Source organism: Coloeus monedula, assembly GCF_965178545.1.
Source record: "Coloeus monedula genome assembly, chromosome: 8".
In the NCBI taxonomy this organism is placed as follows: Eukaryota; Metazoa; Chordata; class Aves; order Passeriformes; family Corvidae; genus Coloeus; species Coloeus monedula.
In genome coordinates, this window is record NC_138788.1 from 25,024,205 (window position 1) to 25,036,144 (window position 11,940).

The 11,940-nt window shown below is 60.7% G+C and overlaps 1 protein-coding gene across 1 annotated transcript; it reads left to right on the forward strand.

Annotated features, from left to right (window-relative positions):
* Window positions 1–2,130: 2,130 nt before the first annotated feature.
* Window positions 2,131–11,936, forward strand: LOC309575639 (prominin-1-A-like; the record flags this gene model as incomplete). Its single annotated transcript, XM_082286290.1, has 24 exons — window positions 2,131–2,260; window positions 3,440–3,495; window positions 3,719–3,924; window positions 4,342–4,462; window positions 4,609–4,672; window positions 5,095–5,184; window positions 5,446–5,636; window positions 5,722–5,796; window positions 6,097–6,160; window positions 6,389–6,548; window positions 6,808–6,960; window positions 7,437–7,560; window positions 7,718–7,809; window positions 8,035–8,119; window positions 8,228–8,371; window positions 8,612–8,683; window positions 8,875–8,964; window positions 9,079–9,132; window positions 9,448–9,528; window positions 9,836–9,904; window positions 10,001–10,090; window positions 10,356–10,468; window positions 11,397–11,414; window positions 11,804–11,936. The coding sequence occupies 24 exons, from the start codon at window positions 2,131–2,133 to the stop codon at window positions 11,853–11,855; spliced, it is 2,394 nt and encodes a 797-aa protein (XP_082142416.1). The 3' UTR covers window positions 11,856–11,936.
* Window positions 11,937–11,940: the final 4 nt, after the last annotated feature.

The window sequence follows — 11,940 nt, forward strand, 5'->3', positions numbered from 1 at the left end:
TGCCGTGGGCTGGAGGGGAGCAATGCCTTGCAAGAGCAGATCCTGCCATCTGTGAAGGATCCTGCATGTGCCTGGCTGGATCCTGCCTGTGGACCTGAGAGCTGCTGGATGGCCCCAAGGCAACACCTCGGGGTTGAGGTCTGACCTGGAAAGCCCAAGGGTACCTGTGAAGTCCCCAAACCTCCTTCCCCACATCAGCTCCAGTGCTATGAGAAACTCACTTAGTTGTTGGTTTTTTTCCCCCCCTCCTTTTTTGGTGGGATGAATCTGTGTCCTCTGCTGCCCTGCGGCAGTGCCAGTGCTGTGCCAGAAGGTCCCACAGGACACTCTAGCAGCCGGCATGGGCCAGACCAGGAAGAAACCTAGAAGTAGAGCTGCCCTTCTCCCCGCACCACCTTCACCTAAGGTCGCGGAGTGCAGTGATGCCTGCTTGTGCCGAGGAAAGTTAAGCAGTACCTGGGAGATGGTGATGAGCAAGCCAGGGCTGCTGGAGGGGCCAGGGAGCCCACTATGCAAAGGTCATCCAGGTACAGCTCACCCGGAGTCCCTGCTGGTACCTGTCCAAAAGCCCATTGTGTCCCATGCAGGGACACAGGGCAGGGGCCAAGGACCATGCTGGGGGCTCCAGCTACCCCGGGGCGGGAGGTGGGGGCTGCAGGGCACAGCTGACGGCTGGCATAGGTGGGCAGCGGGGGCGGGTACCGGCTGTGGCAGGGTGGGGTAAGCGCTGGTGCTCTTAGGCAAGGAGGGAGCATCCCCTGGGCACGGGCAGAGGGCCTATGGGCGGCGGGACAGGGCAGGGGCCGGGGTCTCTGGGGCAGATGCAGGATGTCAGGGTGGGTTGGGGCCAGGAGCAGGAGTGCCCCCCGCGTGGAGGGGGAGTGCCAAGGTGCAGCGGGGAGAGGTGGGGCGGAGGGCTCCCCTTCGGCAGACGAGGGGGCCGGCGCGGTCGCACGCCCCGGACAGACCCCGGCTGGCCGGGGCGGAAGGGGCGGCCCTGTCCGGCCCTTCCCGCACCTCCCGGGGCCGCCCGCGCCGCGGGCTCGGTGCGGAGCCGTGCTGAGCTGTACCGAGCTGGGGAGCTCCGCCCGCCGCCGCTCGCCGGGACGCGACCCCCGGGGCACCTGCCCCGCGTCCACCGGGTGCGTCCGCGGCACAACCGGGAGCAACCCCTAGCCCCTCCCCGCTCCTGCCCCCGGTTGCGGCTCCCGGAGCTCCGGCGGCAGGGCGGGGGATGGAAACACACGGCGTGGGAAAGCTCTGCGGGGAGCGGGGATGGAGCCGAGCGGGCGCCCAACCTTTGAGGAAAATTGCTGTCTGGGGGCCCCTGAGGCAGCTCCCCGCTTGGGGGGACCGGGACGCGTGTGAAAGATGCCGGGTTTGCCGCAGTGCCCCATTTCGGAAGGTTTTTAGATGCAAAACCTGCTTCTGTGTCTAGAGCTGCTTTGTGTTGAAACTGTGAACGGCTCAACGCACCCCATCCCGACGGGATGCAGATGGTGTGGGGCGGAGCGGGCGGGACGGCTGCCCCCGGGATCACCCCAGGCAACCCAGCTCCTGGGTCGGGACAAGAGGAAACCAGCATGGGCACGGGAGCTTAGCGGAGGGCGAGGAGAGGAGCTCTTCCCGGTGCCTGGGTCGGGACAGATCGGTGGTGACCCTGACCCCGGTATGGAGAGGCGGCCCGAGGTGGCCGGGTGCCAAGCGCTATAAGAGGGCAGGGTGGGGCGATCCCGGCATCACCGCCTGCCCGGCAAACAGCTAGTCAGCAATCATCGCTGAAACTCAAACAAACCACAGACCTGGGCGCTGGCACGGTGCGGCCGGACCCTGCGGCAGCTGTGGGTGCAGAGAGGTGTCAGAGGACAGGGTGAGTGCTCTGAATCCGCTTCATCCCCCACAGCCCCCCATGTCTCTCGTGGGCACCTCCTGCCTGGCTTCCCACCCCACTGCTCGCAGGACTCCCCATCCCTTCCTCGGTGCTGTCCCGCAGCTCTTTCCTTCCGGGCAGGAGCCGGCAGGTGCCTGATTTTTTCTCTCTGGTCGGAGGCAGGGCAGTCTGGGTGTTACCGTGCCCCGACGACACCGGCAGCTCCTCTCTGTGCCCAGGAGTCCTCTGGAGCTGCTGCGATGGAGCTGGGGAACATCTCGAAGCCCACGTACGGCCCTGGCCCCGAGGCGCCGGGGAGCAGCACGCCGGGGCTGGTGACAATGGCACGCAGCTTCCTGCGGCTGGTGCAGCCCAACCCTCTGCCCGTAGGTGGGTGCATGGCGGCGGGGGGCTGGCAGTGGTGTGGGGGAGCTGCTTGGGGCTGCTGGGTCCCCGTTGAGCATGAGCCCTCCTGCAGTGGTGACTGTCCATCCAGCATCCATACACTGGGTACTGGGTAAGGAGTGATATGGCTGGGGCAATCAGGAGTGGGATCCCAAGGATTGTGAGCTGGGTCCTGCTCATGTACCGTAACAGCTGTGGGGGTATCTTGGCTGGGTCCCAGGACAGGTGTTAGTGGTAGTGCCACCTTGCAGACTCCTGCCCCATCCTCCCTCCAGGTATTTTAATCCTAGGCCCCCAAAAATGTGCAGAGCAAACCCCACTCCTCCTGAAAGGTTTTTGCCTGTCTTGCAGCCCTCTGTGCTTGCTGGCCACCAAGAGCAGTGTGTGCAGTGTGTGGCAGCACGGTGTGCACTCCCTGTGCACTGCCCTGTTTGCCAGCACTTGCCCTTGCTCCTGTCACTGTCACAGCTCTGTCCCAAAGCAGCTGCAGGTTTGCACAGGTGATACCAGGACCCTGCAGCTGCTCGGTATTCGTGGGGCGAGTGCTGCCCACCTGGAGGGAAATGCCACTCTGGCTGCTGGCACTTGTACTTCCTCCTTCGCTGGGCTCAGCCCTTGCTCGCCATCAATGTTCTGGCAAAGGTGTGGCTGGCACACACCTCGACGGCTTTGTGAATTTCTGTCACGTAGACTACAGGGTACAATCAATGACCCCATGTGTCATCATGGCTTGTGATGAGGGCTTAGGGCACAAGAGGGAGAGCCCTGGGAATGAAAGAGGCAACATGGCAGTGGATCTTTGCCCCAGCACTCATTCCACACTGGCAGTGCTCTTGGGCATCTGTGTGAGGCTGGGCTGCAGGAGGGCAGTGCCAGGGCAGTGTCCCTTATGCCCACTGGGGTGAGGAACCCCCTTGTTCTGTGGACCCCCTGAGAGCCTGGGGGCTGGCAGCACTTTTCCCAGGTGCAAAAATGCTGCAGGATGTGATGGCTGGGGAGGGCAGCTGGAAGGGAGAAAAATGCCAGACTCAGAGCTGGTCTGAGCTGCAGGTGATGCCTGGGGCTGGGAGCCCCTCTCTGGGGTGAGCAGGGTCTGGGGCCCTCCTGGAGAGCCTGCCAGGGCCCAGCACCTGCTCATGGCCATCTGTACTTCTTGTCCCCCAGGGCTGTTTAATTTTGGGCAGTCCCAGAGCAAGTTCAGCCAGGAGGAAATCCACGAGGTGAGCAGGCAGCTGGGGCAGGGAGCCGGCAGTCCCAGACCACCGTGGACTGGGGGATGCTGGTGGGTGCTGCTCTGAGGCTGAGCCCTGGATGCTGGGCAGCAGTAAGGGGAGATGTTCTGCTCCCTGGGGGACCCATTTTGTCTGTTTGGGTCTGGACAGGGCGCTCAGAGCTTGTACAGGGGCACCAGTGTTATGCTGCCTCTCATTCTTCCTATCCCAGCTGCTGCTCTACGAACTGGGTTTTCTGGTCTGCGCGGCCATTGGAGTCCTCTTCATCATCCTCGTGCCGCTGGTGGGATGCTGCTTCTGCTGCTGCCGCTGCTGCGGGAACTGCGGCGGCCGCATGTACCAGAAGCAGGGCCGGCGGATGGGCTGCCGGCGCCGGGCGCTCTGGGCTTCTGTCCTGCTGGTCTCCGCTTTCCTCCTGTGAGTGCGCTGGCCGGGAGGCTCCGGATGGAACCCAGGGGTGGCTGGAAATGCCGGCGCTTGGCGGCCGTGCCAGGAAACTGCCATTGTTCTCGAGTAGATCGCGGCACGGCGGGACAAAGGAGAGGAAGCGGCGGCGGTGGGAAGCTGGCCCCGGGGGGCTGCGCATTGGCACGGTGCAGACCTTTCCGACAGCTTCCCCACGGGCTAGTGGGCTCCCCCGTGCCTCAGTTTCCCGAGTCCCTCCACTTTGGTCCCTCAGTGCAGGGCACTGGCTGGGATGCACTGGAAGCAGGGTTCACTGGTGTGCTCCAGACCCTGCAGGCTGGGGTCTGTGTGGGTGGATTTGGAGGGTACTGGGGGGGAGCACTGGGACTGAGCTCCCCACATGCTGACCCTGCCACCCTTCCCTTGTAGGGCTGGTGGTGTCTGTGCCTTCATCAGCAACGCCCGCCTCTCCCAAGCTGTGAAGAGCACCTTCCCCAATGTGAACAACACTGTGGACAATGTCCACATCTACCTGGCCTCCATCCCCCAGGCACGTATGGTCCCCCTGCCACGTCTGGGGGGCAAGGGGCCAGGCGGGAGGAGCAGCCCAAATAGCCCCCTGGGGAAGGGCAACAGCGGGGCTGGCAGCAGAGAAAGGTCCCCACCCTCATTGACACCACATCTCTGTCCCTACAGCAAGTCAATTTTATCATCAAGAGGAGCGACATCCCGCTGGACTATGCCAACCGCAGCCTCCATGGTGAGTATGTGCCACGGGAGGGGCTGGAGCATCCCCATGGCCATGTGGCGAGCTGCTCCAGGGTTGGGGGTCCTTGGGCAGTGGGGGTGCTGTGTGCGTTTGCCTTTCTGTCCTGTGGGTGTTTGCTGACCCTGCAGGCCACTGGGCTGGTTCTTATGGGGACGTCTAAAGGGACTGGGTCCGGAGGCTCCTCCAAGCTCCAGCTCTGCTCCATTTGCTGCTTTTCCCCATTCAGGGGGAATCCTCCTCTCTGGGAAGGGTGATGCAGGTGGTGGGAGACTGGGGATATCCCCACTGCCCCCCACCCGGGGGAGTGGGTGAGGGACGGGTGCTGGTGGTGTCAGTGTTTTCACCAGCTTTCCTGCAAGCCCTACGGCCTTGCAGAGGTCCTGTCATTGACACCACCTCTCCCATCTCTGCAGACATTGGGCCCAACCTGGGCAGCATGATCACCTCGCGCATCAGGAGCAGCACAGACGGGGCTCTGGGATCCCTCCAGAGCCTCTTGCAAGGTACTGGCCCCATCCCTGGGAGGCTGGCAGGGGACTCAGGGGGATGCTGGAACTGAGAGCTAGGGTAGGTGCATGTTTGGGTAAGGCTCCCAGGGAGGTAGATCCCTCTGGCCTGCCAGCCACAGCTTGGGGCAAATGCTGTGACTTTGGGGGTGCCCCTATGTTGCATTTTTTCCACGGGTTCCCAAGGTTCAGCTGGGTGAGAACGAGTCCCTGCCACACTGGCAGGATGAGGCCCTGAGCTCCCTGCTATCTCTCCAGGGATGAAGACGCTGAAGGACACCTTTGGCAGCATTGCCATCAGTCGCTCAGACCTCGAGAAGCTGCAGAGCAACTACAGCCAGCAGCTGGCCAACCTGCGGGACAGGCTCAACCAGACCCTGCAGAGCTGTGGCCAACCCTGCAGCGAAGTGTCCCTGGACGGGCTCGCCTTCACTGCCAACTTCAGCACAGTGAGAGGGGCAGGGTGCAGGTGAGGGGCCCCAGCAGCCCCTGCCCCAGCCCCCACAGCTCCCTCACCCCAGGCTCTTCCCACAGATCCCTGGTGTGGAGCAGCAGCTGGAGGCACTGCGTGAGGTCTCTAACTCCAGCATAGAGACTGATTTAGAGGAGGTAAGGGGTGTCACCTTCACCTAGGCACAAAGCTGGGTGCTTCTGCAACTGCTGGGGCTGTGCTGACAGTGAGTGGGTCGGGAGGAGCTCTATCAGGAATTCAGTGTGTGACATGGAGGGAAGGGCCGGCTAGAGGTCTGCGTGCTGTCCCAACCATCCCTGCACACTGGTAGGGTGGACTGGGTGCTGTGGCAAGCCTGGCTGTCCTGTACTACTAGGATCTGGGGCAAGGGGATGTGCTGCTCAGCTCTGGATTGCAGGCAGGGAAGTGAGTTATATGCTGTGCTCCCCTGGATGCAGGTTAACGGAACGCTGAACACCATCTCTGACAAGGTGCAAGAGCAGTCCCAGGAAGTGGTCGCAAGTAAGCAGGGCTTTGTGTGCTGATTTCTCCCTCTCCTAGGGCTCCCTCCTCTGTTTTCAAGCCATTCTTTCCCGGAGGTCTTTCCTGCAGCCCTGTCTGTCCCCAGGTGCCATGATGCCGACATCATCCTTGGCCATGACTGCCCCTTTCCTATCCTTTCTGAGTCCCCGCTGCCCTGCAGGACCTGGGCAGCAGCTCGCAGTGCCAGTGTATTCCCTTTCCTTGCAGAGAGCCAGGACCAGCTGGGCCTCATCAGGCAGGAGATCAGAAGATTGCAGGAAGAGCTGCCACTCCTGGATGTGGAGGAGAAAGTTGGGGCCTTTCTGAACAATGCCACATCGATGCTGGAGGAGTACAGGGAGCCAATCATCGCCTGGGATGGGCTCAGGTGGGTGAGGGGCTGTGTCCCCAGCTCCGTTGTCTGGAGAGTTTTAAGGCTCCTGCTCCTCCAGTTGCTGGAGGTGGGGGCTTGCTGGGTGGTGGGCTTGTGGGTGCAGGGTAGTCAGAGCTGTGCCTTGCAGACACACATGCCCCTTCCTTGTCGTGGGGCCTGGGACCTTTTTTCCTCCCCATGGAGGCAGCTGGTGGGCTGGCTGCTGGGGTCCCAGGTCCTGCTGCCTGACTCCTGCCCTTTTGTCTTCCCCCAGGCTGATCGTGTGTGCCCTCCTGTGCTGCACGGTGCTGCTGGTGGTCCTCTGCAACGTTTTTGGGCTGCTGCTGGGGCCCCTGGGGCTGAAGGAAGGCGTGCTGCCCACACAGCGCAGCAGCCTCTCCAATGCTGGCGGGAACTTCTTCATGGCGTGAGGCTCAAGTGGCTGCCAAAGACATGGGTGGGATGGGTGGGATGGGCTGGCCTGGGAATGCTCAAGCTCCTAAATCATCACATTATTGCAGCCTAATGGCCTGCCCCATGGTGACTCCCCATGTAGGTGGTAAATTGAAGGTAAAACAAGGTGCTGGTGAGAGGCATTCGAGGGGGGCCCGTTTGCCCGTGACAGCAAGGGCTGGCAGTGTGTGCATGGTCCTGCAGCTCTGTAGGGGAGTGCTGGCTTGTAAAGCTGTGGGAAGCTATTCTGGAATTCAAGCTCCAGGGTAGAGCCTGGTCATGCTCTGGGGGCTGAAGGCAGAACAGAGACATGTTTGTGGGACGGGTGCTGTTCCTGCAATTGTAGGGGGTGAGGGGTGTGCAGCCCCTGGGCTCTGTGAGCTGGGGGCAATGCCAGCATCAGTGCTGGGCCACAGGGCTGTGGTGCTGATGGCATTTCTGTCCTGGCAGAGGGGTTGGCTTCAGTTTCATCTTCTCCTGGCTGCTCATGCTGCTGGTGACGATCATCTTTGTGCTGGGGGGGAACATTTACATGTTCTTTTGTGAGTCCTGGCGCAACCAGCAGTTCTTCCAGGTAAGCTTGCTGTGGGGAGACAACCCTGCCTGGAGCCACTGGTGCCTAAATGAGGGCTGCTGGTGGAGCAGAGGAAGCACTGGCCATTTGGGATGCTCTTCCAAGCTGTCCTGCCATGCACTATGTCTAGTTTCTCCATCTCTTTCCTTGCTCTTAGCTCCTGGACACCCCTGGCCTGATCCCTGACTTCAGTCTCTCAGAGCTGCTGGGCCTGGAGGGTAACACGGCAAACTTCTCAGAGATATACAGGTAGGTCCCAGGCCTGACACTGTGTCTTTGGGGGGAGTAGAGCTGCTCAATGCCCTCAGATGCTCTCCAGGAGCAGGGCAGCTTGCCCTACCTGCCCTGGCTGTGGGTAGGCACTGATCACAGGGAAGGAGCAAGATGTAACCTACCTGCACAGGTGAGGACATGCTCTTGGGAGGGGGTGGCCCTTACCTGCCCTGTTTTCAACCTTGTGCCCCCATCCTGCAGGCAGTGCCAGCAAGATGCTTCCCTGTGGCAAACTCTGCACTTGGACCAGAGTGTGCCCCTGGATGAGCTCTTGAATATCAGCCAGGTGAGCATGGGGGGTGCCAGGGTCTTGAGGGCAGGGATCCAAACCCAGGGCTGAGGGGACAGTGAGGGGCCAGCACATGTCCCATCACGGCCCCCTTTGCTCTGACAGTACACAGGAAACATCTCCACAGCTTTTGAGAAGATGAACATCACCCTCAGCCCCATCTCCCTGCTCAGCCAGAGCCAGAAAGACCTGCTGCTGAATGCCAGTCGGGCAGCACAGCCCCCCAACTTCACCCTCAGCCTGGATCAGGTGTGCTGGGTGCAGCCTGGTGTTGGGATTGGGGCGGGGTGGATGTGGGTTGAGGAGGTCCACTGCTCTGTCCTTTTTCCTGCTGTGGGAGTCCTCTGCCATCTGTGTTACCCTTTAGGGTTACAGGGCACATCCTCTGCCTGCAAGGCCCTGGCTCCACTCTGCCCCACAAAGAAGGGGTATGGCTCCCCTCATGAGCCGCATTCCTCATTCTGATAGCTCTATCTCTGCCTTTTTCAGCTGGATCGGAATATGACACAGGGAAGCCTCCTGGATCTGGCTGCAGAGTTGGAGCAGCTGGCAGAAAAAGTGGTGAGAGACCATGACACCGCAGGGCCGTGGCCACTCTGTCCCCAAAGCCACTAGTTGCAAGGTCTCCTCTGTGCCTGCCTGGGTGTTGAGGGGAGCCCCTTCACTCTCGCCCAGCTCTTTTCCCCAGCCTGGCCCATCAGCTGGCTGTGGTGGGGCACAGAGCTGGGCACTGCTGACTGCGGCTCTTCCAGGGCACAGATGTGAAGAAGGACCTGGAAGATGAAGCTAGCAAACTGAGGGAGCTGGACAAGGACATGCAGGCCAACTTCTCTGGACCACTGGTGAGTGATGCTGGGGGATGTCCTGGGGATGCTGGGTTGGGCTCAGAGCCTGCTGGCAGCGTCTTGTCTGAGCTGTGGGGTCTGCACCTCTGACCCCCCTTTCTCTGTCCGCAGCAAAGTCTGAAGGAGAACATCCACTTAGTGCAGACTGGGGCTGCCCAGCTAGAGGTAAGCTGCACAAAGGGAATGCCACCCGTCCGGGGCACCCTGCAAAGCACCCTCGAGGTCCTGCAGTCTGGGGGGCTGGTGGCTGCTGGGACTCTTCATGTGCTGCAGGGGCTGCTCATGGGGTAGAGGGAGGGAGGCCATGGACCCTGCCAGGTGCGGGCTCCCTCCACCTGAGGTACTTGGCACTACCAGCGTGTGACTGCTGGGAACATCCCAGCTCAGAGAGGCTGTGCCCCAGGGATTGCTGCTGTGCAGGGTCGGTGAAGTGCAGGGACCCCACTTAGATCACGCTGCTGAGAGCATCTTTCATCTCAGGGACAGACAACAGCTGCGCTAGACAAAGCCAGCAAAACTCAGGAGTTCCTGGAGAGGGAGACACCAAACATCATCAAGAACGTGAGCTTGCCTTACCCTGCTGCCAGGCCACACAGACCGGACTCCCTCACCAAGACTTCCCTCTGTGCAGGGAAGCCAAACCTTTCCTGGCTGCTCATCCTGCCTGCCTTCCCTGGGCATCTCCTGTATCCCTGGGTGCCCCCTTCCCTTATGGCATTCCTGGCAAGGGACTGGGGCGGGGTGAAGCATTGAGCCCTATTGCTGCTGGGCTGAGGTGGTCTGAGAGCCCTGATCCTGACATGGAGGGGACATGGGCCATGGAGGGGGCTGGTGGTGCAGCATCTCCACTCTGTGCTTACCCCTCCAGGAGACGTGGGCCTTCCTGGAGCAGCTGTTGGATTTCTTTGAGACCTATATTTCATGGGCTAAGAGCAGGGTAAGCTGAGCCTTCCTCAGTGAGGTGGAGAGAAGGGGAGGATGAGCTGCAGGGCTTTGTGGATGCTGATATATGCTGTCCCCACCACGTCCCCAGCTGACAGAAGATGTGGCACGTTGCAAGCCCATAGCTCAGTCCTTGGATAATGTGGAGGTCATTGGCTGTGACTACATCATGGACTCTGTGGTGAGTGGGGCAGCCATGTGTAGAGTGACACACGTGTGTGGGGTGGCAGTGAGGTCCTCTTGTCCTCGTGCACAGGATGAGGGATGCAGGGAAGGATGAGGGATGCACAGGAAGCAGTGCTCAGCTTCTCCCCAGCAAATTGCTATGGCTAAGAGCAAAGGCCAGGCTCTGAGAAGGAGTGGGTGGTCACTGGGGAGCCCTGGGAGCAAAAGAGATGCTCCCAGTTGCTATCTGGGCCTAATGGCTCTTCCTCCACCCTACACAGAATGCTTTCTGGTTCAGCCTGGGCTGGTGCACCTTGTTCCTGCTGCCCAGCATCATCCTGGCCGTCAGACTTGCCAAGTTCTACCGCCGCATGGATATTGCTGATGTGTACAGGTGAGGAGCAGCCCCACCCCCTGTGACCACACTAGGTGTAGGGTCCCCCTGCCATCTGTCCCTTCATGTCCTGTGGGGCTGATGCTAAAGTAACGTGGGCTGGGGAGGACCTGAGACGTGGCTTGGAGCCCTTAACTTTTGAGGATGGAGATGTTCTGAAGAGCTTTTCTCTGCCTACTTTGAACCTCCCCTTTGGGCAGACAAAGGTGCATCCCCTTTGGAGGAAGGAGCCTGGCAGGGCTGCAGCCCCAGCCCGGCTCAAGTCCACCACCTGACTCACTCTGTTTAGCACCATTTTTGTGCTGGAGCACTGGCATGGGAGCACAGCTGGATGCAGTGCAGAATGCAATGTGCTGTGTGGTTGGTGGCAGCTACGAGGGTGCAGTGCTTGCTCACATGCCTGTGGCTGCCGGTGTCCTGGGGCTGCCCCCCAACCCTCTGGAACCCTCTGCCCAGCAGCTCCACCACCAGCACAAGCACTGACCCCTGAGGGTACTGAGTAGTTTCCAGCTGGATTTCCAACTCCTGAGGGCTACATCGTGGCCCTGCATCGCAGCTGGTGTGCTGGGGCTTCCCCAGTGCCCCACCTGCCCACCCCTCTGAGCTGGCTGGAGACATGGGCTCAGCTGCCCAGGCACCTCAGGGAACTGAAGTTGTGGCATAGGGAGCTGGATGCTGCTGAGCTGTGAGCATGGGGCCCTGCTCTGCCTGCCTGGGAAGGAGCACTGATGCTCTGGGGGGGGCCTGTAAGAGCCTGTGCTCCCTGTTCAGATCAGGCAGCCAGAATGGAGAGGACCACAGCACCCTGAAGGCCACGTTTTCCTTTTGTGACCCATGGGAGACCTTGTCCCACCACGAGATGCTGGGCTGTCCCACAAGGCTTCTTCTTGCCCTACTAACACTGTTCCCTCTTTTTTCTCCCCTCCAGGAATGAAGACTTTGAGATGTAAGCTACTTACACTGCCAGGTCCCTGTGTGGGGTGGGGGGCAGCCCCTGTGGTACAAGGGGGTCAGGGAACAGAGGGAGAGGGATGAGGACCAGGGTGAGTGCCAGACCAAGGAGTGTGCTGGTACCAGGGGATGGTTGTGAAGGTGGGACTTTTGTAGAGCACACAGTTGTGGGGTCCCCTGTCATCTTCCCACACTCCTAAATTTGGAGGTGCTGCTGGTCCCAGTCTCCCGAGCTGGTGGGTTTGGGGAAGCTGTCTCCACACCCTATTTCCTGTGGGGCTGGGTGATAGGAGTGGGATGATATTTGACCATCCCAGTGCATCCTGAGCTGTCCCTTGCTCCCCTCTGTGGCTGGGGGTGACATAGGTGACCTTGGTTTTGCAGGCCACCCACATTCAACTCCTACAAAATCCCCAGACCTTCCACAAGGCATTAGCCCCCATCACGTGCAGATGGAGGAAGAAATGGACAGACCCCCCTCACTTGAAAAATATGACTATTTATTTTTGCAGGGAGCCTGC